The sequence below is a fragment of the Phyllobates terribilis genome, unplaced genomic scaffold (assembly GCF_046119375.1).
Source record: "Phyllobates terribilis strain yellow unplaced genomic scaffold, ASM4611937v1 Scaffold_2__4_contigs__length_985480577, whole genome shotgun sequence".
NCBI classification, from domain to species: domain Eukaryota; kingdom Metazoa; phylum Chordata; class Amphibia; order Anura; family Dendrobatidae; genus Phyllobates; species Phyllobates terribilis.
In genome coordinates this window covers 68963247-68988649 of record NW_027362762.1, presented here as the reverse complement: position 1 = coordinate 68988649, position 25403 = coordinate 68963247, and the positions used below count along the sequence as shown (strand labels likewise).

Here is a 25403-nt window from a genome sequence, read left to right as displayed (position 1 = left end):
TATGAAGCAATATGTAAGGCCCATTCTGTATGGAGAAATATATGGGGCCCATTCTGTATGGAGCAATATATGGGGCCCATCCTGTATAGAGCTATATGGGACCCATTCTGTATGGAACATTATATGGGGCCCATTCTGTATTGAGCATTATATGGGGTCCATTATTCTGTATAGAGCATTATATGGGGCCCATTATGTATGGAGCTTTTTATGGGACCCATACTGTATGGGGTATTATATGGGGCCCCTACTGTATGGAGCATTATATGGGGCCCATACTGCATGGAGCAATATACGGGGCCCATTCTGTATGGAGCATTATATGGGGCCCATTATTCTGTATGGAGCACTATATGGGGCTCATTATTCTGTATGGAGCATGATATAGAGGCCAATATTCTGTATGGAGCATTATATGGGATCCATTATTCTGTATGGGGCATTATATGGGGTTCATTTATCTGTATGGATCAATATATGGGTCCCATTATTCTGTATGAAGCATTATATGGGGGCCATTATTCTGTATGGAGCATTATATTGGGGCCATTATTCTATATGGAGCATTATATGGGGGCAATTATTCTGTATGGAACATTATATGGGGTCAATTATTCTGTATGGAACACTACATAGGGCTTATTATTCTGTATGGAGCATTAAATGGGGGCAATTATTTTGTATGGAGCATTATATTGGGGCCATTATTCTATATGGAGCATTATATGGGGGCCATTATACTGTATGGAGCATTATATGGGGCCATTATTCTGTATGGAACATTTATAGGGCTTATTATTCTGTATGGAGCATTATTTGGGGTCCATTATTCTGTATGAAGCATTATATGGTGTGCATTATTCTGTATGGAACAATATATGGGGTCCATTATACTGTATGGAGCATTATATTGGGTCCATTATTCTGTATGAAGCAATATGTGGGACCCATTATACTGTATGGAGGACTATGTGGGGCCCATTATTTTGTATGGAGGACTATTTGGGGCCCATTATTCTATATGGAGAACTTGTCACGGGTGTGTCAGGTGTGACAGACCGTCGCTCTGTATCCAACTGTAGAAGGTCATTGCGCTTGGCTCTGTAGGCACCTTCTTTTCATCTCTGTAATGTAGTGATATTCTTCTCCTTCTAAGACCTAGCAGTGACCTCCACTTTCTGATGCTAATTGACACACCCTTGCTGGATGTTTAAATACTTTCAGTTCTCTCCAGAGAGTCGCCGGTGATAGCTCTATTTTCCTCTGTCCAGGCTTGAAGCACTAGTAATCGGCTAGTGTCTTCTTAGAGTTCTCTTGGAGGATAGTTGGCATGATCTCTCTGGTGTCTTCTCAAGCTAAGTGTTTCCCTTGTCTGTTTATCTGTTTGTCTTTAGTACAGTGGGGGATGACTAGTGCTCACCCCATCCCCTCCCTATCTAGGGCCTATCACTAGGGGCAGTCAGGGATTAGGTTTCCTGCTCGGCGATAGGTGCGGAACCTATTTAGGGTCGTTAGGGGAGCCAGGGTGTTGTAAGATCTGCCTAGGGGTCTCCACTCCCCCTTTCCCTAGTATTTGGGCTTCCTCCCCCTCTTCCCGTTGTTATGCACTTAGTCTTTCCCTCACTTTGCGTGAAAGGACTATATGGTGCCCAAAATACTGTATGGAGGACTATGTGGTGCCCATGATACTGTATGGAGGACTTTACTGTCCAGTCTAAAATGAAAACTTTTGAATCCTTCCAAGACACGCGCTGTGAGGATTCGCTGGTTTCTGAGCTATTGTAGAGTTTACAATACATATCACTCATGTAATGTAAGAAGTAAGTGAAATCTTTGGCATTGTACTATGTCTATATTACTCTACCGTATCAGTGCATCATGAATTGTGGTATGTGTTAACGGGGCCCACTGAGACTCTTTCGCCCGGGGCCCACGAAAACCTGGAGCCGGCCCTGCTGTGATGGGACAAGGAACAGAAGTCTCTGATTGCCAGAGGACTGGCTGAGCTCAGAAAAAAACTAGTGCTAGTTTGTGGCACGGTGTGGTGACATGGTGGTGTTGATGGTGCACAGAAAGGCTGTAAGGGAAGGAAGCAGAGGAAAGCTGGGGAGAACATTTGGTGTCAAACTAATGAGTGCAAAGTGCTGACAGTCTGTACTATCATTATGACGAGACCAGATAGCTTCTCTCTTTGTAAGTGGATGAGACCATCTCTTTAGTTGGGGAGGTGGTGTAAAGAAGGTTGGAAGTAGTCACCTACTAAAAAGTGAACAAGCTCTAGTGAGGAAAGCAGTACTTGACTACTTGCTGAAGAAAGTGTCATGGAGCTAACCAGAGATACTACTAGTGGACTGTAGCTTACAGGGTCTGCACATGGAGAAGGTGAGCCTGCAAATGTTTCTTGTAGACCACCATAGAATTGGTATCTGTTGAGTGTGACACCAGCCTAAATGGTTAGATTTGGACAGTCCGCTTGTGTTGGGATTGTGTTGGGAATAGTCAGACTAGTGAGGGAACCATTGGTGGGTTAGGGTGGTGTCCTCCAACTCAGTGGACTTTGTAGTCCTATACTCTTATAGAACTTAGGATAATCTTGTTCTCTGTGGGCCAATAGATAGTTACAGTAAGGTCTTATGGCCTGGTAGTACAGTCTTGAACTAGATTGGACTGGGTGCATGTTGATAGAGTAAGGGGTGGCATGGTGGAAACCTTTGAGAGCCAGGGCCAAGATGGAAAGGTTGCACCACTGTTGGTGTGAGTGACTTTGGTGTTGGTGTGTAGCCTTATGGAGAGAACCCTTGATAAGCATGACATAGTCCCCGTGAGGTGAACATTGACTTTAGAGGAAATTTTTCAAAAATTGTTAGTGTTTTATTAGTTTAATCTATTCTGTAATGTATAAGAATCCTCCCTCACGTGTGTTGAAAGCACTAAGTACATTGGGGGGATACATCAAGACTAGCGATTCTCTTCCCGGTCTTGATAAGGGGGGGTTTTGACGCTCGTGACTCATTAAGAGGCTAAGGCTGTGTGCCCACGTTGCGGAAATGAAGCGGAAAATTTGCGCTTCATTTCCGCATGTTCTTTCCCGGAAAAACGCATGCGGAATTTCGCAAGCGTTTATCGCGCGTTTTTCGCGCGTTTTCGACATGCGGAATTGCCTTGCGTTTTTTATTGCATTGAAAAGGCAATTCCGCATGCGGAAACGCAAAATTAATTGACATGCTGCGGATTTTTGTGCGCATCAAAAACGCTGTGGAAAAATCTGCAGCATGGGCATTGAACTTGCGGATTCTCATTGGGGACCATGGGGTGCGGATTAACAAGTGTTTTACAAGCGTTTCCGCTGTGGAAATTCCGCATCATATACTCTTGTAAAACGCTACGTGGGCACATACCCTAATGCCTCTTAATGAATCAGAAGAGGCGTGTAGTGGAGGGTGCCACTATGTGCGCCTCACCACAAATCTTACTGTAGCCCCTGCTAGGGTAAAATTTGTGGCGTAGCGAACGTCGCTGCTCGTCAAGAATTTGTCAAGCAGGGGTCGCTATTCTCCGTCAAGCCCCAGCATTTTTTTGCACAACCTCACGTTTCAAAAAGAATGTGCGATTTTTCAAAGCATTTTTCGCAAGAAATCTGATGAAAAAGCATTGAAGAATCACTCCCATACTGTTTGAGTTATATTGGTTGGTGGTTATCTTCTTTTTAAAGAGGAATCACTTGAAAATTCAATGCTACGTGAATGGGTTTTCAGCTTTTGGATGCATCGTGTAGGTTAATGCCCTAAAGGCATTGTCTGTTTTCACAACTCATCTGTCCATTAGCCCTATTAGATCATATGAACATTAGTGATGAGCGAACGTGCTCGCCACTGCTCGCTACTCGCCCGAACATCACGGTGCTCAACAAGCTTGGCGAGTATTTCCGGGTTGCTCAGGCGGGAACTCAGGTCACCGCCCTGCATGTTTGGCGCTCTTTAGAGAGCCAATGAACATGCAGGGATTGCTTGCCACGCCCTGTAATGCCGTAGCCATGTTGGTTGTGGGCATTACAGTGATTGGCTGGCCGCACAGCATCATCAGGTCTATATCAGACCTGGCGCCGCCATGCTCGTCAGTCTACCCCGGAACCAGGCAGAGTAAGGAGAGCTGCTGCTGAGTCAGGGAGAGATTTGCTTGTTTATAGTTAGTATAGGTATTCCACAACATATATATATCCATCTCAACTAACAGTCCTTCTAAGGACTAATCCAGCTGTATATATTCAGTGGTGATAGCACGCGTTAGGCAGGTAGGCAGTGTATGTGGCAGACTGCAGTGCATATAGTGCAAGAGTGTCCATAGCACGTTTCTGCTGCTGCTGCTGTTCTTACAGATATTTGTAGACATAGCCCCAGGTATCAGGGGCCAGGGCAAATTTATTTTTTGATCTTAATCCTGGTTATTTGCTTAAAAACCAAGGCAGCAGGGTATGTGACAGATTGAAGTGCATGATACAGCACAAGAGGGTCCATTGTATGTTCAACTTCTGAGTGATCCTGCTGTGACAAATATTTGTAGACATAGCCCCAGGTATCAGGGGCCAGGGCAATTTTTTTTTATCTTAATAACGTGTGTCGGTCAAACTATTCACACTAGGTCTCTGTGAAGAATAGTATTAGTAAATTACAGGCCTGCTATTTAAAACTGTGGTTCTCTGTCAGACGAATCACATATAACAGCTTTCCAAAATCAGCCATTTCTGCCTTCCATTTTCATTTTGTTGCAGTGTGTCAGTCAATCTATTTACACTAGGTCTCTGTGAAGAATAGTCTTCCAGTCACTTTGCCACCACCACCCTGTCTTCGACACGGTCAAGTCTCAGTAGCCATGAGTCTGGACTGCATATTCCTCACCCTGATCCTCCTTCCTCCCACCATGCTGAGTGCCCGGAAACAACTGATCCCACACTTGGACACTCAGAAGAGCTGTTCACTTTTCCATTTGTAGATTCGGGTCTCTCGCCTGGCTAGCTTCAAGCAAGTCAAGAGGAGAGCGGTGCGTGTAGCGATGCCCAAATATTTAAGCAGCCATGGTCACACGAAGGCAACGGTGGGAAAGTGCAATTACTGTTGCAAGAAGTGGATGATGACGATGAGACACAATTGCCAAAAAGTCAGGAGGAGGACCAAGGTGCGTTCAGTTGTCCCTACCCCAGTCCTTGGAACGCAAGAACAAATACGCAGCCAACGCCCCACAGGCCACACAACTAAATTCACGGAAGCTTTCTGCAACCTGATGGTGGCGGCCTTCTCTTGGTACTCGGTCCCCAGCCGCCACTATTTCTCCCGGTGTGCTGTCCCCGCATTACACGAGCGCGTGTCCCACAACATTAGCCGTGCCCTCAACAACGCAGTTACTGGGAAGGTCCACCTAACCATGGACTCGTGGACAAGTCGACCCAGTCGGACCTTGGGAAAGAACACGTCCTACCTACGCCGAGGATTGCGGGCCCTGAGTCAATTACAGTAGGGCTGCCCCCACATTCTACAGCTCCTGCACCTCCTCCTCTTCAGCCTCCATCTCTGAAATGACCACATTAGTCACAAGCTGGAAGCACTGCAGCAATGCCTCATCTAAGTGGCTACAAGCTGTGCTGAAGCTATTATGCTTAGGTGGCAAACCACACAACACTGAAGAGTTGTGGACAGCTCTGAAAGAGCAGGCAGATCTGTGGCTGACACCGCTGACCCTACAGTCAGGCATGGTCGTGTGTGACAATGGCCGGAACCTGGTGGTGGCTCTGAGGCGAGCTCACACACGTACCATGCCTGGCCCATCTGCTTAACCTCGTGCTTCAATGGTTTCTCAAATCCTACCCGGATCTGCCGGATCTGCTTGTCAAAGTATGCCGCATGTGTGCCCATTTTAGAAAGTCAGCTACAGCTTCCGCTACCCTTGCTGTGCTTCAGCAGGGTTTGCAGCTTCCAGCTCACCGACTAGTGTGTGATGTCCCCACGCATTGAAAACCTACGTTGCAGATGTTGGGAAGGATTTGTGAGCAGAAGAAGGCAGTTGTTGACTACCAGCATCAACAAGTCCGTTGGTATTTAGGTCAAACTCCACACATAAGACCTCAGGAGTGGACATGGATGTCAGACATCTGTACTATCCTCTAAAACTTTGAGGACTCCACCAAGATGGTGAGCGGCGATGATGTCCTAATTAGCGTCACCATCCTGCTTCTCTGTCTTCTGAAACGCTCTCTGCTCACAATTAAAGAGGATGCATTGCAGGGGGAGCATGATGAGATGGAGCAAGGAACCATACAGCCCAGCCTCATCTCATTCCAACATGGATTGGGTGACAATGAGGAAGAGGAGGAGGAAGAACAGGAGCTAGTTTCCTGCGCTATAGACGGTACTACCTGCACAACTGTCATACCGTCTGTTCAGCATGGATGGGCTGAGGACATGGAGGAGGAGGATGAGGAGGAGAGCATGGTCAGTCGTCCTCTTGGCGAGGACACGGAAGTCTTGCCTGTTAGCAGTCTGGAACACATGACTGATTTTAGGTTACACTTCTTTTCCCGTGATCCTTGCGTTGTCCAAATTTTGGGTGACAGACATTACTGGCTGGTGACACTTTTAAACCCATGCTACAAGGAATACTCTCTGTCTCTTATTCCCAGTCCGGACAGGTCTAATAAAATGGGGCAGTACCAGAATGCCATTGGTGCGGAATTATAAAAAAAAACTCCCATCTGAAAACGCTGGCAGCAGAGGTCACAGTTTGTTGGACAACCAAGGAGTACATGCGAGAGAAACACAAATACAATCCAGCAGAGGCAGGGGAACACTGTCAAAGTTCTGGGACAGTTTTTTCAGACCCTCCCATCGCACAGACCCTGAGGCGCGGGGTACTCTCGCAAGGAGGGAATAGTTTCGGAAAATGTTGAGGAAGTACCTTGCTGACTGTACCAACGTCCTCCATGATTCCTCTGTGCCCTATAATTATTGGGTATCCAAGCTGGACATGTGGCATGAACTGGCTCTCTACGCCTTGGAGGTCCTTGTCTGCCCTGCCGCTAGTGTTTTGTCAGAGCGAGTTTTTAGTGCCGCTGTTGGAATTATAACTGATAGGCGCATCCGCCTGTCAACTGAAAATGTTGACAGGCGGACTCTTATGAAAATGAACAAGGGATGGATTGGGCCAGACTTCTCAACACCACCGAATGATAGCAGCGTAACATAAACTCAAATACAGTGTTTTTTTGGGAGGTCTAATGCTATTCCCATGCACCTCTGTCTTCACACCCAGACATGGGTATACGCTTACTGATTTTGTCTATTTCCTCTTGTCCTCCTCCTCATCCTCATCCTCCACCACCATATCACCACAATATCTGCCATATCACTGTATCTACATCTCTTGCAAAGGGCATTGGAGTTCCTCCAAATTTTTGGCAGCCATTGCATTCACTGCATAGGCAAACACTATGAGAGACCCACTTCCTAATAATGGGAACACTGTTTTCAGGAATTCATCCGACCTCTACGTCTCTTGCAAGGGGCATTGGAGTTCCTTCAAATTTTTGGAAGCCGTTGCAGTCACTGCATAAGCAATAACAGTATGGGAGACCCACTCCTTTCTAATGGGAACATGTAGTTACTGAGGCCCAGCTCTATGTGTCTTTAAATTGGTATTGGGGTATTTCCTAAATTTTGGCAGCCGCTGGACTCACTGCATACCGTATAACTGTATAGCAGACCCGCTCCTTTCTAATGGGAACATGTCGTTACTGAGGCCCACCTCTATATGTGTCTTTAAATTGTTATTGGGTTTTATCCCAAATTTTGGAAGCCATTGCAGCCACTGTATGGGCATTACCACCATAGGAGACCCACTCCTTTATAATGGAAACATTTTTTTTACTGAGGCCCTCCTATATGTCTCTTCAAAGGGGCATTGGGGGTCATCCAAATTTTTGGCATCCCTTGCATACTCAATAACAGTATAGGAGACACACTCTTTAATAATGGCAAAAACAAAGCATAAATGGCTGCTGGCCCTTTAAGAATAGTAAAGGCAGCCTGATGGCCCTATAAAAATAGTCTTTGTGACTTTCAGAGTCCCTCCTTCATAAATTAAACAGGATATGTCTGACACACATCACATGGCAAGATAAGGCAGTGTGAACATAGCCCAAGGTGTGGAGGATCATTTTTGTTTTTGTATATTTGTTTTGCCTTATATATAAGTCATTACCCTGGAAAGGATGTTCCTTAACATTTTTCCCAGGAAAATCCATTTTGGTTTCGTTTTTGTATGTTTTATTGTGAGTCTGTAAAAGTGGAGTAATACTCTGACAACATTGTTGACAGCAGTGACCTGGGAGTCAGAAATCCTTCCAGGGGTCTTCCCCATGCAGTTCCCATGTCATTTGAGCACTGTTCCCATTGATTTGGGCAATTTTTAGGCCCTCTGCAGACCGCCGGAGGGAGGCGTCTGAACATTGCTTGAGTTTCCCATAGCTTTCTTACGGACCGAGCACCCGAGTATTCCAATTTGCTCGACCCGAGCAACGAGTACCCAAGCATTTTAGTGCTCACTCATCATTAATGAACATCATAGAGGCAGGCCTCCTATTCAACCCATCCTCTATGAGAAAGGAAATGCAAAAAGCAACTTTTTAATAAGTGGCCTTTTTGTTACTACATCTTCCCTGTAGCAGCCAGCTTGAACTAGCATTCACAGTATAAAAAGGGGTGGTCATAATAAGACAATCTTTTTAAAGAGGTTGTCCAGGATTAAACAAAAAGTCTGCAGTTTTCCTAAGAGCGTTTTTCATATTGCAATTCTTGATATAGAAAATATTCTAAAGTGGGGGAGCATGCATTTTACAATTACTTCCCTCAATTGCAGTACCATGTTTCTCCATTACTGGCAGAAAATCTATAATATAACGCTACAAGCGTCCCGCTGTCTGAAGCCTGCATAGACTGCGCAAGCTCGACACGCCTGCACAGTCTGGCTCTTGACAGAAGAGTGTATGGCGCCGGAGATCGCGGTATGCATAGACACTGAACACATACCGCGATCTCCGGCGCCATACTTACATACTTACCTGACTGGGAGGACTGGGAGGAGCGGTGCCTCTCTTCTCGCTAGAGACCGGGGCAGGAGTGAAGGTGTCAGAGTCGGCGCATGCGCATAGCGCCATCCGGTGCCATTTTACTGAAGACACATTTGCAGTGTGTCTTCAGCAAAATGGCGCCGGACAGCGGGGTATGGGCCCACGCTTACTCCGGCGCCGCACTCCTCCCCCAGCCTCCGGCAGAACATGACACCGCAGCACTGGAGCACAGGGAAGAAAGGTGAGTATAAGTGGTTGTTTTGTATGTGGGCAGCGTGAAAGGGATGAGGGGGCCACACATACCAGGATTGGGGTGTGAGGGGGCCACACATAGCAGGATTGGGGGATGAGCGGGCCACACATAGCAGGATTTGGGGATGAGGGGGCCACACATAGCAGGATTAGGGGATGAGGGGGCCACACATACCAGGATTGGGGGATGAGGGGGCCACACATACCTGGATTGGGGGGTGAGTGGTACCTTGCATACCAGGATTGGGGGGTGAGGGGACCATGCATACCAGGATTTGGGATGAGGGGTGCCATGCATACCAGGATTGGGGGGTGAGTGGTGCCATGCGTACCAGGATTGGGGGGTGAGGGGTGCCATGCATACCAGCATTGGGGATGAGGGGTGCCATGCATACCAGCATTGGGGATGAGGAGTACCATACATACCAGTATAGGAATGCGGGGTATCATGCATACCAGGATGATGGATGGGGTGCCATGCATATCAGGATGAGGGGTACAATGCATACCAGAACAGGGATAAGGGGTACCATGCATACCAGAATAGGAATATGTGGTGCCATGCATACCAGGATTGGGGGATGAGGAGTGCCATGCATACCAGGATAGGTATGAGGTGGCCATACATACCAGGATTGAGGATGAGGGGGCCATGCATACCAGGATGAGGTGTTGGATGCCATGCATATCAGGATTGGGGGGTAAGAAGGCCATACATACCAGGATTGGGGGATGAGGGGTGCCATACATACCAGAATTGGGATGAGGGGTGCCATGTATACCAGGATAAGGGGTACCATACATACCAGAATAGGGATGTGGGGTACCATGCATACCAGGGTGACGGATGGGGTGCCATGCATACCAGGATGAGGTATGAGGTGCCATGCATTCCAGAATGAGGGGTACCATGCATACCAGAATAGGGATGAGGGGTACCATGCATACCAGGATAGGAATGTGGGGCACGATGCATACCAGGATGAGGGATGGAGTGCCATGCGTACCAGGATGAGGGATGAGGATGCCATACATTCCCTGGATTGAGGGATAAGGAGGCCATACATATCAGAATTGGGATGAGGGGTACCATGCATACTAGGATGAGGGATGGGGTGCCATGTGTACCAGGATGAGGGGTACCATACATACCAGGATAGGGATGAGGAGTGCCATGCATACCAGGATTGGGGTTGAGTGGTGCCATGCATACCAGGATGAGGGATTGGGTACCATACATACCAGGATTGGAGGATGAGGGGTGCCATACATAACAGGATTGGGATGAGGGGTGCCATGTATATCAAATTTGGGATGAGGGGGCCATGCATACCAGGATTGGGGATGAGGGAGCCATGGATACCAGGATTGGGGATGAGGAGTGGCATGCATACCAGGATTGGGGATGAGGAGTGCCATCCATACCAGGATTGGGGATAAGGGGTGCCATGCATACCAGGATTTGGGATGAGGGGTACCATGCATACCAGGAGTGGGGATGAAGGGTGCCATGCATACCAGGATTGGGGATGAGGGGTGCCATGCATACCAGGATTGGGGATGAGGAGTGCCATGCATACCAGGATTGGGGATGAGCGGTGCCATGCATACCAGGATTGGGGATGAGGGGTGCCATGCATACCAGGATTGGGGATGAGGGGTGTCATGCATACCGGGATTGGGGGTGAGGGGTGCCATGCATACCAGGATTAGTGGTAAGGGGGCCATGCATGCCAGGATAGGGATGAGGGCAGCACATAACAGGATGGAGAAACAGGATTGGGGAGCACAAATACCAGGATTGGGGAGCACAAATACCAGAATTGGGGAGCACAAATACCAGGATGGGGGCAGCATAAATACCAGGATGGGGGCAGCACAAATACCAGGATGGGGGCAGCACACACCAGCATGGGAGACTATATACCAATAAAAATACTCACCACCTGGGCGTAGAACGGGCTCAATAGCTAGTGTTTTCTATAAACACCAATGCAACAGCGCCCCACCCTTAATTGAAGCAATGCTTAGTCCAAACCTCTAGATTGGGACTAGATGTTGTACCATCTCCAACCATTGTGTATAGATTCAGGCTGCATTTGCCTTTCAGTATTTTTTTCTCACTTTTTTAAATGTCTCCCAAGAATATTTCTTACACAATGGTTCACGTAGTGTACATCAGACTTGTGCTTTGCAGGTTGCTTCTCACTATTTTCAGTGAATCCATGGGATTTAGTTAAAAACAGCGTTCTCAATTTAGCTTATTTATATATCGTTGGGGTCAAAGCCAAGAATAACGACCCACAAGGAGCTAATATTGTCCATTGGCTCCTTTTTAAGTCTTTTCCACTAGTGCGGTGATTACACAGGGGCTGCTAGCAGTGGATCTTGATGATTTTCGTGCCCAAGTGCATTTAGAATGCTGCAGATCATTCCTCAGACAACCATTAATAATCTCATTAATAGCAGCCAATGTGGCCATCATACAGTAGTGTTCAAAATAATAGCAGTCCAATATGACTAACCAGATTAATCACTGTTTTTGGTATAAATTATATTACCACATGTCAAACAATTTACAAGTTGGTGCAGTAGATTCTAAGAAAACTAACAGTCTCCACATTCATGATCTGCAGGTTTTTGAGTCTGTTTATTTGAATTAATTGAAAGGGGATGTGTTCAAAATCATAGCAGTGTGGAGTTCAATTAGTGAGGTCAATCATTCTGTGAAGAAACAGGTGTGAATCAGGGGGCCCTTATTTAAGGGTGAAGCCAGCACATGTTGTACATGCATTTCTCCTTGAAAGCCTGAGAAATATGGGTCATTCGAGACATTGTTCAGAAGAACAATGTACTTTGATTAAAAAGTTGAAAGTTGATTGGAGAGGGTAAAACTTATAAAGAAGTGCAGACAATGATAGGCTGTTCAGCTAAAATGATCTCCAATGCTTTAAAATGGAAAGCAAAACCAGAAAGACGTGGAAGAAAATGGAAGACTACCATTCGAATTGATTGAAGAATGGCAGAATGGCAAAGGCTCAGCCAATGATCAGCTCCAGGATGATCAAAGACAGTCTCAAGGTACTTGTGAGTACTGTGACAGTTAGAAGACGCCTGTGTGACGCTAATCTCTTAGCAAGAAGTCCCCGCAAAGTCCCACTGTTAAAAAAAAAGACGTACTGAAGCGGATACAATTTTCCAAAGAACAAGTCAACTGGCCTAAAGAGAAATAGAGAAACATTTTGTGGACTGATGAAAGTTAATTTGTCCTTTTTGGGTACAAGTCCGTCAGATGACCCCCAAGCTCTGCATTCAAGCCACAGTACACTCTGAAGACAGTGAAGCATGGTGGTGCGTCATGATATGGGCATGTTTCTCTTACTATGGTGTCAGACCTATTTACCGCATACCAGGGATCATGGACCAGTTTGCATATATTAAAATACTTGGAGGTCATGTTGCCTTACGCTGAAGAGGATATGCCCTTGAAATTGGTGTTTCAACAAGACAACGACCCTAAACACACCAGTAAACGAGCAAAATCTTGATTCCAGTGCAACAAAATTGAGTTTATGGAGTGGCCAGCCCAATCCCCGGACATTAATCTAATAGAACACTTGTGGGGTGACATCAAAAATGCCATTTCTGAGGCAAAGCCAACAAATCCCCAAAAAATTGTGACATGTAGTCAAAGCATCCTGGGCTGGAATAACAGCTGACAGGTGCCAGAAGTTGGTTGACTCTATGCAACATAGATGTAAAGCAGTTCTGAAAAACTGTGGGTATACTACTAAATATTAGGTTAGTGATTCACAGGAATGTTAAATCCTAAAAAATAAGAGTACATATTGTGAGTTTGTAAAGACAAATGCAGACACTGCTATTTTTTAAATGTAAACAAAAAAGGATATAGACGTTCATTTCAATATAGTGTATTAATATCCTTCAGACAAAATGAGGAAACCCAAATACACTGAACTATTTCTCATTCCTCATTCTTCATTAATAATTTAAATAAAGAGATAAAAGTACTCAGTAAATCTGCTATTTCAAAATTTTTATTAATGTTATCACAAGACATACAAAAACCCCATAAAATCATGTCAAAAGCCCCTAAGACATAGAAAGCCCCAGTAAGTTTGAGGCAGTGTGGTCAAGAGAAATCACTGTAAGCACGGAAAGTATAAGTACAATTCAGAAAATAGGAATGTAAGATTATATCAGTAACGTTCCAAACCTCTTATTTTCGTGGGATATGCCCCATGTCCCTGCCATTAGATTATCACAAAACATGTGTAAATAGAGTACATACCCCCATTTATAGGTCATAGAAATATCATATGACATGTACAGAAAAGTGCAAATTTCCACATTTGGAGGGATATGTTCTCATATGGAATTATCATATAGCATATATAGGCAAAGTACAGATCCACATAATTTAAGGGAAATATCCTCCTGTACAGGTCATTAGATTATCGTATAACACATGTAAATAAAGTATAAATCCTCATAATTTGAGGGATATCTCCCATATACAAGCCAGTAAGATAATCACAGTGGGAACATCAATTATAGCTTACATATAAAACACAAAAGCTAGTAAATAAGACCGGGTGCATATCACCAATCCTAAGGATCTGAACAGAGTCCTCGTCAGTAGTCAAGTGATATCAGCATTATAGTACCCCCAAGGCAGGCAAAATACAAACCAATGCCAAAGTGTTGTGGGACCACACTGCCTCGTACCCCAACGCGCATTTCGCGTGCTGCTTCGTCGGGACATGGGGCATATCCCACGAAAATAAGAGGTTTGGAACGTTACTGATATAATCTTACATTCCTATTTTCTGAATTGTACTTATACTTTCCGTGCTTACAGTGATATCTCTTGACCACACTGCCTCAAACTTACTGGGGCTTTCTATGTCTTAGGGGCTTTTGACATGATTTTATGGGGTGTTTGTATGTCTTGTGATAACATTAATAAAAATTTTGAAATAGCAGATTTACTGAGTACTTTTATCTCTTTATTTAAATTATTAATGAAGAATGAGGAATGAGAAATATTTTTTAAAACAGTCCAATGTTCATTTTTTGTTATTTTTTGTAAAGTAGTTAAATAGTATATACATTTCTCTTCATGTTTTGAATTAGAAAACAGTGTGCAATGTTCCCAATGCAGGGAAATAAAAACCAGTAGAAAGATTTTGTGCTTAACTCATGTTTTTGAACACACTGCTATTATTTTGAACACTGCTGTACAACACACTGAATAAATTGAGATATTTTGAAAACTTTTCATCAGTGCAAAAGTATCCACAGCAAATCTACTATGTGTCGCTGTAAATTCACCTTTATAGGAGCTCAAAGAAAAGTCTTTCCCTGCAATATCCTTGTTGACTGTTTCCAATAGAAGCTGGCAAAATGTTCATTTTAACCGCTTCCCGACCGCCCACTGTAGATAAACGTCCGCGCTGCCTGGGCTCTGTGCAGCGCGGACGTTTAAAAACGGTGGGTGGTCCCGCAGCGCTCAGGACCCCCAGGGTCCTGCAAGCTCTGCAGGAGCGGTGCAGAGCGATAGCTCTGACAGGGAACATCATCGGGACCTGATTGGATCAGGTCCGAGTGATGTTAACCCTTTGCTGTCTTCTATATGCCGCGATCTATAGTGATCGCGGCATATAGAAGACAGCAGGAGGAGAGGGGGTCGTCCACTTACCTTTCCGACGACCCCTGATACCTTCCAGGACCTTGGGTTGCTATGGCAGCTGGAGGTCACATGACCGCCTCCAGCTCTGCCATATATGGTGTCCTGCCTGGCTCAGCCTGCAGCCTGCAGCTGAAGCCTGGCAGGAGACTCTGACTGTGAAACAGTCAGTGAAGATCTCATGTAATGTAATATATGTCTATTACATTACATGAGATCAGGGATCAGAAAAATAAAAATTAATGTCCCATACAGGGACTAAGTAAAAATGTAAAAAAAAGTAAAAAAAAAAGTTTTTAAACTGTTAAAAAAAAAAATACAAAATAAATTAAAATAAATAAATAAAATATAAAACCGATAAATCCGTATATTTATGCAAAAATAAAAAAAGTACACATATTTGGTATTGTCGCGTCCGAAACAACCCGAGCTATAAAACTGTCACACTAATTAACTCCTTCTGTGCACACCGTAATAAAAATAAATAAAAAACGGAGCAAAAATCAATGCTTTTTCATCATATAGCCAAACATAAAGTGGAAAAAAATGCGATCAAAAAGCAAAATGGAAATAAATATGGTACCGCTGAAAACGTCATCTTGTTCCGCAAAAAACAAGCCGCCATACAGCTCCATCAGCCGAAAAATAAAAAAGTTATAGCGCTCAGAATAAAGCAATGCAAAAAAAATATTTTTTCTATAAAATTGTTTTATTGTGTAAAAGCACCAAAACATAAAAAAAATATACAGTAAGTGTAGTATCGCTGTAAACGTACTGACCCGAAGAATAATGCTGCCTTATCACTTTTACAACACGCAGAATGGCATAAAAAAAAACTTCAAAAAACAATTCCTGAATTGTTGGTTTTTGTTAATTTTACCTCCCAAAAAACGGAATAGAAAGCGATCAAAACATGTCACGTACCCAAAAATGGTACCAATAAAAATGTCAACTCGTCCCGCAAAAAACAAGCTGTCACATGACTCTGTCGGCCAAAATATGGTAAAATTATAGCTCTCAAAATATGGCGATGCAAAAACTAGATTTTGCAAAAAAAAAGCGTCTCTTAGTGTGTGACAGCTGTCAGTCATAAAAACCCGATATAAATCTGGTATCTCTGTAATCGCATCGACCTGAAGAATAAAGTAATCTAATCAGTTATATCACACTAGGAACGGCGTAAAAAAATAAATAAAACCAATTCTTCACCTGCTACTGATTTGTTTATTATGTCTCCCAAAGATCGCAGTATGGCTCGGCACACATTTATCCTGCGCTCTGCGCTGAGCACTTACGCCAGAGTTTCTGTGTAAATCTCTGAAATATGTGATTCAGCCGGAACCCATGACGGAAGATTCCCTGTAATGAGGCAGATATAGACCACTGTGGATGCCGTCTGGCCTGTGATCCCACGGTGTCATTTGTTTTAGGCGTGCATAAAAGTGCGGTTGGCCACAGTTTTGTGCACTTCTGAAAAAAAGGACACCGCTAAACAGAGGCCAGACGGAGTCCAGAGTAACTCTGCTGCCTCATTACAGTGAATGGATCCCGCAGGGGTTTCATCTGAATTACATCACTTGGAAAATTAGATGGAAACCCCGATGTAAGTGCTCAGCCTAGAGCGCCGGATTAATGTTACGTAAAATGTTCCCAATAAAAGCTTCAACTCAGTCCTCAAAAAAAGCTAGTCCCCACTCAGGTCCGTCATCTGTTAAAAATATAAGGGACTTCCAAGTTACTGGTAGCAGAAAGGCTCTGGAAAAGCAAAATGGCCCTTGTCCCCCAAAAGAAATTCAGAAAATGTTGTGCTCCCAAATCCAAATGCCTATTCTACAATAATTTGTTCTCCAATTGTCAAATAGCGCTCCGTTCCCCCCAGATCTCGCCGTATGGCTGAGTGGTACGATACAGCCACATATGGGGTATTGCCACTTTTAGAAGAAATTGTGTGACACATTTCGGCACCATTTTTACCCATTGCCCTGTGTGAAAATGTAAAATCTGAGGGTAAACATTTTTTTGTGGCAAAAATATAATTATGCTTTTTTCACTGCCCAATGGTATAAATTTAAAAATTAAAAAATGCTCACTACTTCCCTAGATGAATTCCTTGAGAGGTGTAGTTTACAAAATGGGGTCACTTGTGGGGGTTTCTGCTGTTTTGGCATGTCAGCGACTCTTCAAATGTGACATGGTGTTTGCTGCCTATCCCAGCCAACATAGCGCTCCTTTCTCTTCCGAACCCTGCCGTACACCAAAGCAGTGGTTTTCCCCCACATATGGGGTATCGGCGTACTCAGGAGAAATTGTACAACAAATTTCATGGTGCAATTTATCCTGTTATCCTTATGATAATGCAAAATTAGGGAATGAAAAACATTTTTTGTGGGAAAAATGTGAAAATTTTATTTTTATGGCTCAATATTATAAACTTCTGTGAAGCAGCTGGGGGTGCAAGGTGCTCACCACACATCTAGATAAGTTCCCTAAGGGGTCTAGTTTCCAAAATGGTGTCACTTGTGGGGGGTTTCCACTGTTTAGGCACATCAGGGGCTCCCCAAATGCAACATGGAGTCCGCTAATTATTCAAACAAATTTTACATTCAAAAAGTCAAATGGTGCTCCTTCCCTTTCAAACCCTGCCATGCGCCCAAACAGTGGTTTGCCTCCACATATGGGGTATCGGCGTGTTCAGGAGAAATTTCACAACAAATTTCATGGTGCAATTTATCCTATTACCCTTATGATAATGCAAAATTAAGGGATGAAAAACGTTTTTGTGGGAAAAATGTGTAAATTTTATTTTTACAGCTGATTATTATAAACTTCTGTGAAGCACCTTGGGGTTCAAGGTGCTCACCACACATCTACATATGTTCCCTAAGGGGTCTAGTTTCCAAAATGGTGTCACTTGTGGGGGGTTTCCACTGTTTAGGAACATCAGGGGCTCTCCAAACACAACATGGCGTCTGCTAATTATTCAGACAAATTTTACATTCAAAAAGTCTAATGGCGCTCCTTCCCTTCCGAGCCCTGCTGTGCACCCAAACAGTGGTTTTCCCTCACATATGGGGTATCAGCGTGCTCAAGAGAAATTGCACAAAAAATTTTGGGGTCCATTTTTTCCTGTTACCCCTGTGAAAATAAAAAAAATTGTGTCTAAAGTAACATTTTTGTGAAAAAAGTTAAATGTTAATTTTTTTCTTCCACATTCCAAAAATTCCTGTGAAGCACCTGAAGGGTTAATAAAGTTCTTGAATGTGGTTTTGAGCACGTTGAGGGGTGCAGTTTTTAGAATGGTGTCACTTTTGGGTATTTTCTGTCATAAAGACCTCTCAAAGTGACTTCAAATATGATATGGTCCCTAAAAAAATGTTTTTGTAAATTTTGTTGGAAAAATGAGAAATTGCTGGTCAACTTTTAACCCTTATAGCTCCCTAACAAAAAAAAATTTTGGTTACCAAAATTGTGCTGATGTAAAGTAGACATGTGGGAAATGTTATTTATTCACTATTTTGTGTGACATATCTCTCTGATTTAAGGGCATGAAAATTCAAAGTTTGAAAATTGCAAAATTTTCAAAATTGTTGCCAAATATCCGATTTTTTTCACAAATAAACGCAAGTGATATCAAAGAAATTTTACCACTATCATGAAGTACAATATGTCACGAAAAAACAGTCTCAGAATCAGGGGAGTCCGTTGAAGCGTTCCAGAGTAATTACTTCATAAAGTGACAGTGGTCAGAATTGAAAAAATTGGCCCGGTCACGAAGGCAAAAACAGGCTCTGGTGCGAAGTGGTTAATAGTTTAACAGGTCGACTTAGTTTCTATAGAAATTTCCAGATAAAAGCAAAAACAAACATCAGCAGGAACGTTGTGTTCTTTAATCAGAAAACATTCTGTATATAACATTATGGCATGAAAAAAATGTCAACGAACGTGTGATTCAATCGTTCTCCCAAGAACTACAAAACCAACAATATTGTACTGCATTGTTTTTTTTTGTTTTTGTTTTTTATAGAAAACACCGCATCTCGGATTTCATGACATATAGAATAAAATACAGCTGTGACGTTGAAGCCAGAAGTTGTCAAGAATTTGGAAAACATGGCTGCTTTCACCCAAAAAACAGCCCCTTCACTTTTTCTTCATTACTTTATGAACGGGTGTCCTGGAATTAGTTAACATCTGATCATGGTGCAGCAGAAACCAATTTCACGACAGGATATTAATGTGGTTTTGTGGTATATATGGCTCAAATAAGAAACTTTTTTTTGTACTAAAAATGGCAATTCATGAAAATCACAACCAAAATGTATTTAAATATAAATTTTATGGTGCGATGGAGCTCAAGCATAAGAAATTCTTGCATGCACTTACCCTGATTTCCCTTTGTCAAAATCCTCACATGTCGCTGTCACTACCGATGAGTTAAAGTGCTGGGATTGGAGCTATGGATGGCACGAGCACAGCTCCTGAGCCTGGGCCATCCATCAGATGAAACTGTATGTATTCCCGATTGTAATAAATCATCTGCAATTTAGATATTCTATTATCTCCATTTGCTGGAAGGGGTTAAAGTGCCATACAGTGCCCAGTAATAATACTGCTATAAAATGCCCAAAAATAACACTGCCATAAAGTGCCTGATATGCAAATATCCTCTTTAGAGAGAAAGCGCACATGAATTTTAGTGCCACCTATTAGAAGTAGCAATCCTAAAAGTCAGTCTCGACTCTTTAAAGAGCCTTGCTATATGACTTATTTTAAAAGCCAAACCAGAATCTCAATTTGCAGATATGTTTCGGGGGAGTTTCCCTTTCATCAGTGCAAAGCAGGAGGTCTGATTTGGCTGGATGAGAGGTCTCTGACAAGCAGTCTAAAAGGCCTTGTAAGGAGACTTAAAGGCCATGTAATGCGATTTGCATATTTAAATTTCCAGAGGAGCATTACATGGCCATTAAGTCTCCTTAAACGCCGGCTTGGCACACTCCACAATGAGAAATTTTGTCACATAAAGTGCTGAGAATCAGACAATGGAAACCCCTTAGATAGTGGAGGTACAAACACAGTTGTCACATTTGCTCCTCCTATAGCCTAAGCATGACTATTATCATGCACAAAAAGACAATTCATCTCTGCTACATCTGAATTCAAAGATGATGATCATCTTATTGTAACTTTTGCATTGCCCTCAGAGGGGATTTCTTGGCACTTAGTCGCTACTACAGAGTATTATTGCTCTCACTGGTTGGAGGGTGTGTACATTTCTGCAATCAATTATTTTCTATTGCTCCAGAAGCAACTTTGTTAATTTAGATGAAAAAATATTGAGTTATTCTGTGCATACAGCTCCTATGCAGACCTACAGTATATGTGCAATCGCAAATAAAATATAATCATGTGTAGCCTGATCCTGCAGTCATGTGTTACTATCCTATCTGGGTTATCTACTGTCTATGTCAACGTTATAGTACAAGTCACACCCCCATAGTGACAATCAGAGTGCCTCTATAGCAGTGCCATCTATAAAGGAGTTTTACGGGATATTTTTATATTTTCTAAGCATCATCTGCTTAAAAAGAACAAGTCTGTACATATCCCATGCTTCTCCAGTAGAGATGAGCGAAGAGATGAGCAAATTGATTTGGAGCAAATTAAATTTGTTTATAATCTTATGAAATTTGCAGGTCCTGGTGAATTTGAACAATTTGCGATTCACTTCAAAATCACCAAGAAATGCAGAAGTTTGCATCAGTCACAGAAGGTTTACATGACCTCCGGTATGAAAGAGTGAGCTTCCCCATAATGCCTTACAGCTATCACTTCACATGGTACAGTGCAGGCCATTAGGAGAGACTATCAGAGCTTGTATAAAAGCCGAGGCAGGAAATGCAGCAGCCACGTAAGGAGGATTAATGATATTGAGGCGATGTCAAAGCTCACTGCTCAGCAATAAAGATAGGAAGAGAAAACTACAAAAGATTGGACAAATATTCCAAATAGTAATGTGTCCTACAGCACTGTAATAGTCTGCAAAAAATAGAGTCAATAGATAGACAGTGAGAGATGTAGGCAAGGTGCCAGACTCAGTGAGTTTGATCAGTGATATGGTGTAGCTGGCATCTGTCCTGCTTTATTTAAATTAACGTTAGGGCTTGTCCACACATTGCGTTTTTTCCCGTGATAAAAAGCAGCATTTTATTGTACTAGCAAAATGAATGATATTTCTTAAATCTCAAGCACGTTGCTTTTTTTTTCTAGCAGATTTGAAATAGTTTCAAATCTGCAGCATGTCAATTCTTCCAGTGTTTTTGCAGCATTTTTCAAATGAGTAGGAAGAAAACGCCCACAAAAACGGGGCAAAAATGTGCGCAATTTATACAGCAGTTATCATGCAACGAGACACGTTTTGGTGCAAAAATGTCTGCTGCGTAAGACAGCATACGTAACATGTGCGCAGACAGTTAAACGTTTTTTTCATCATTCTTAATGAACTAGAAATCAGCAGCCAGGCAGCACAATATTTTTTACAGAACGCAAAATCTGAAATCAGTGTCAGTCATAGACGGTGTGCTTGTTTGTCACAAGTCACTGTACTGAGTTTTTGCACTACTTGTGCAATCCTTTTAGTAAATAGGGGTATAAAGTGATCACCACTGGACTTTGGAGCAGTGAGAACATGTTCTGTGCAGTAACTGATCACACTTCTCTATCTGAGTCTGATGGAGGAGTCTGGGTTTGGTGATTCCAGGAGAACGTTACCCCCTGACTGCATTGTACCCGCTGTACAGATGGTGGAGGAGGGTAATGCTATGGGCTGTTATCAGGGGGCGGCCTCGACCCCTTAGTTCTAGCGAAGGGAAATCTTAATGCTTCAGCATAAGACATTGTGGACAATTGTGGCTTCAAGCTTTGTAGGAACAGTTTGGGAAAGGCCCTTTTCTGTTCCCCATGACTGTGCCCAGTGCCCAAAGCAAGGTCTATAAATGCATGGTTGGGGGAGTTTGGTGGGAGAACATGACTAGTTGCACACAGCCTGGACCCCAACCCGATCCAACACCTTTGGGATAAACTAGAACAGAGATTGTGGGCCCGGACTCGCCTCCAAAATGAAGGGGTAAAAATTCCCAGACACCACCAAAATCTTGTAGAAATCCTTCTCAGAAGAGTTGTAGATGTTATAGGTGCAGAGGGGCCGACTCCATATTAATGTCTATGGATGTAGAATGAGAGGTCAGAAAAGTTCATGTAGGGGGGATGTGGAGGAGTCCCAAAACTTTTGTCCATATAAGGTACATATGAAGCAAGCTCCCCCTAATGATGGCTGTCAGTATTCTGTCCTACTGGGGGTATAAAAGGTTAAACTTTTTTCTAGTGACTCATACAATCGGGTAATGTCAGCAAGTGCACTATAAATATTGAGACACATAGGTTTGCATTAGAGCTGCATACACAAATAGGTTTGCATTAGAGCTGCATACACAAACGATAGGATATTATTCAAGAAATTTATTTGAGATGCAATGAAAAAAACAGTGCAAAAGTGAGCACACCATTTATATTTGAAACATTCTATGACCAATTTTTTGATAGGTAAAAGGTCCTCATTAAGGCAACCGAGCTGGTTCATGGACACTTACAGCCAATGTTCCATGGGAAAAAATATACAAATTATGTCTCCACCAGAAAGAAAGAGAACCTTTTCATATATAGCAGTTTTGGGATTCTTGCCCTTCATCAGAGACAACTCATTCAGTCAACCATTACCCTGCTCTTTACTTGTGTGGGGCAAGAATTCTGAAACAACTGGCTACAGCTTGTTATCTGACATTGACTTATAGGGCAGCGTTAGTAGTTAGATAGTCAGATAGTTTCCTTTCTAGAAGGGAAAGAGCTAATTTGCATCTACTTCCCATGAAACATTGCATAAAATCCCTTTCCCCCCAAAAAACTGCATAAATTGACATGCAGGTCTTTGAAATGTAAATCAATTGACACCTTAATATATTTTATCTGTTGCTGCATTTCCAAGTAATTATAGTAATACTTAATTCATGTGCAAGAAAGGCATTAAGTGCTGTGGGCATGACAGAGCACTTTCTGAGCCCCTGCCTCTCGAGGTTGTTTCACCACCCAGCACTAGCTTCTTTATCTTGATTGACTGCTCACTGACTGATTTTCTTGACTGAAATCACATAGACAGTGAGCAATCAATGAAGCTAAAGTGTCTGGTGCTGTCCAGGCAAACACCCTGGGGAGGCAGTGGCTCCTTAAGAGCTTTGTTAAGCCCAGAGCACTTAATGTCTCATTTGCATATGACTTAAAATGCTAATAACTTTGGAATGCAGCAACAGATAAAAGATCTAAAAGTGTCAATGGATTTAGATTTCAAAGACCTGCGTGCCAATTTATGCAGGGTTTTTTTTTTGGAAAGGGGGGGGGGGGAAGAAATTAATGGCAAAGAACTATGCCATATGCTTTCCACACAATAAATATATAATCCAGTTATCTCATCAGTTCATTTAAACAATTATACATTTATAGGATGTAAAAATAGCATTTTTTGTTGTTCATTTTCCCTTTAGAGATAAAAAAAATATGCAGCAAAATAAATTCAATGTAAAACAAGTAAACACTGGCATGTGTATATTCAATGGCTCTCAGTCATCTGCCCTTCACAGCGGAGTCAGACGGTATCAGTTCTCATATGTTCATTGTTATTCAGGGCAGGAGAAGGTTTGCTCTTTGGGCACTCGGTTCCTCCTCTGGAGAGTTCCTGAAAGAAAAGCCTTGGCGTCCACAGTGATACTAAAATCCTTTTGTATTCTTTTCGAAAGTTTTGGTTTAGAAGACCATAAATCACAGCATTAAGGCAACTGTTAAAGTAAGCCATGAAGTAACTTAAGACGAACAGCCACTCGGGAATTTTGGGCGCCACCTTCTTAGGGTTGATGGCCACAGCTAAGCCGATGAAGTTCAGAGGAGCCCAACAAAAAGCAAAAATGACAAAAACTACAAACATTGTTAGGAAGTTCCTAAAGTCACTAGGTTTCATCCTTGGATTTGTCTCGGATTTGACCTTTCTTCTCACTTGAATGACCAAAATCCATATTCGGAGATAGCAAAATGTGACCACAGTGATGGGAACAATGAAATGGATGACCACCACCGTGATGGTGTATGACGTGCTTACAGTCTGAACAAAAGTACAGGAATAGATCCGAGGGTCGTATTCCAAAGAGCCAATGAAAAAGTTCGGGACTGTGGCCAGAACGGTGAGGACCCAGATTAGACATACATAAAACATTGTATTCCAAGTGTTGAAGAGCTTGTCATAGACAAAGCTGTGGCAGATATAACAGTATCGGTTTATGGCAATCCCTGTGATGTTGAAGATGGATCCAATGACGCTCAGACCCATGACAAATCCACTCACTTTGCAATGCATATCTCCAAGAACCCAGCCATTTTGAAAAATTGCCACCAGGACTAATGGATACGGATACAAGGCCACCACCAGGTCTGCAAAGGCCAAGCTGACTACAAAGGCATTACCTGCAAGAGAATACATTGGGTTAGTGTACCGGGAAATAATTATCTTCTAAAGTTTCTTTGAAAGCTCAAAAGGATCTAAGCATAGCTAACTTACACATAATGTAAGACTGAAATAATCAAAGATATTTTTTTAGTGCTCACACAGCAAAAAAATAATTATGTTAAATGATAGATCAAATATTGCAATTTCACAAGTCCACCATTAAATTTCTCTAAATCTTGTCAAGGACATCAATTTCTCACAACACAAATTAATTCACAACGCGCTAGAAAAATTCTCTACAGACTGCAATGCATATCACAACCACTGGATGGCTACATTTAGGTACATATACCATAAACATCTCCTGATAGAGTATCACAAGTCATGTAATTTTCAAAAATGACTATCTCTAGCCACTTCGCTTGAGATATGTCAAACCAAAAAAAAAAAGACAGGAAGGAAACATCTGTATTGTAGTGCCACTAGAAAGAAGAAAAATGTCCAAAATATTTAAAAAAATCATGTATTTTAAAGAAAAATCACTATCTCTCGCTATTCCTCTTGGGATAGGTCAAACCAACAGAAAGATAAAGGAAGGACACATCTGTATTAGAATAAAATCTGTCTCCAGATAGAGTATCAAAAATCATGTATTTTTCAAAAATGACTATCTCTCGTCACTCCTATTAGAATACAGATGAGTCCTTGCTCTCTAATCTGACCTGGTTAGTTTTTTTGTAGACAGATAAATAGATTTGTCTTTCCTTTCTTTTACTCTGAGC

At 42.6% G+C, this 25403-nt stretch overlaps 1 protein-coding gene across 1 annotated transcript in view; it reads right to left on the bottom strand.

Moving 5' to 3' along the window:
• Nucleotides 1-19043: 19043 nt before the first annotated feature.
• The window catches only part of LOC141192923 (melatonin receptor type 1B), a 258890-nt gene continuing 252530 nt past the window's right edge, over nt 19044-25403 (bottom strand). Inside the window, exon 2 of the mRNA XM_073662069.1 lies at nt 19044-24638. Within this exon, the coding sequence (XP_073518170.1) occupies nt 23770-24638 (869 nt within the window). The 3' untranslated portion in view covers nt 19044-23769. The remainder of the gene's footprint in view (nt 24639-25403) is intronic.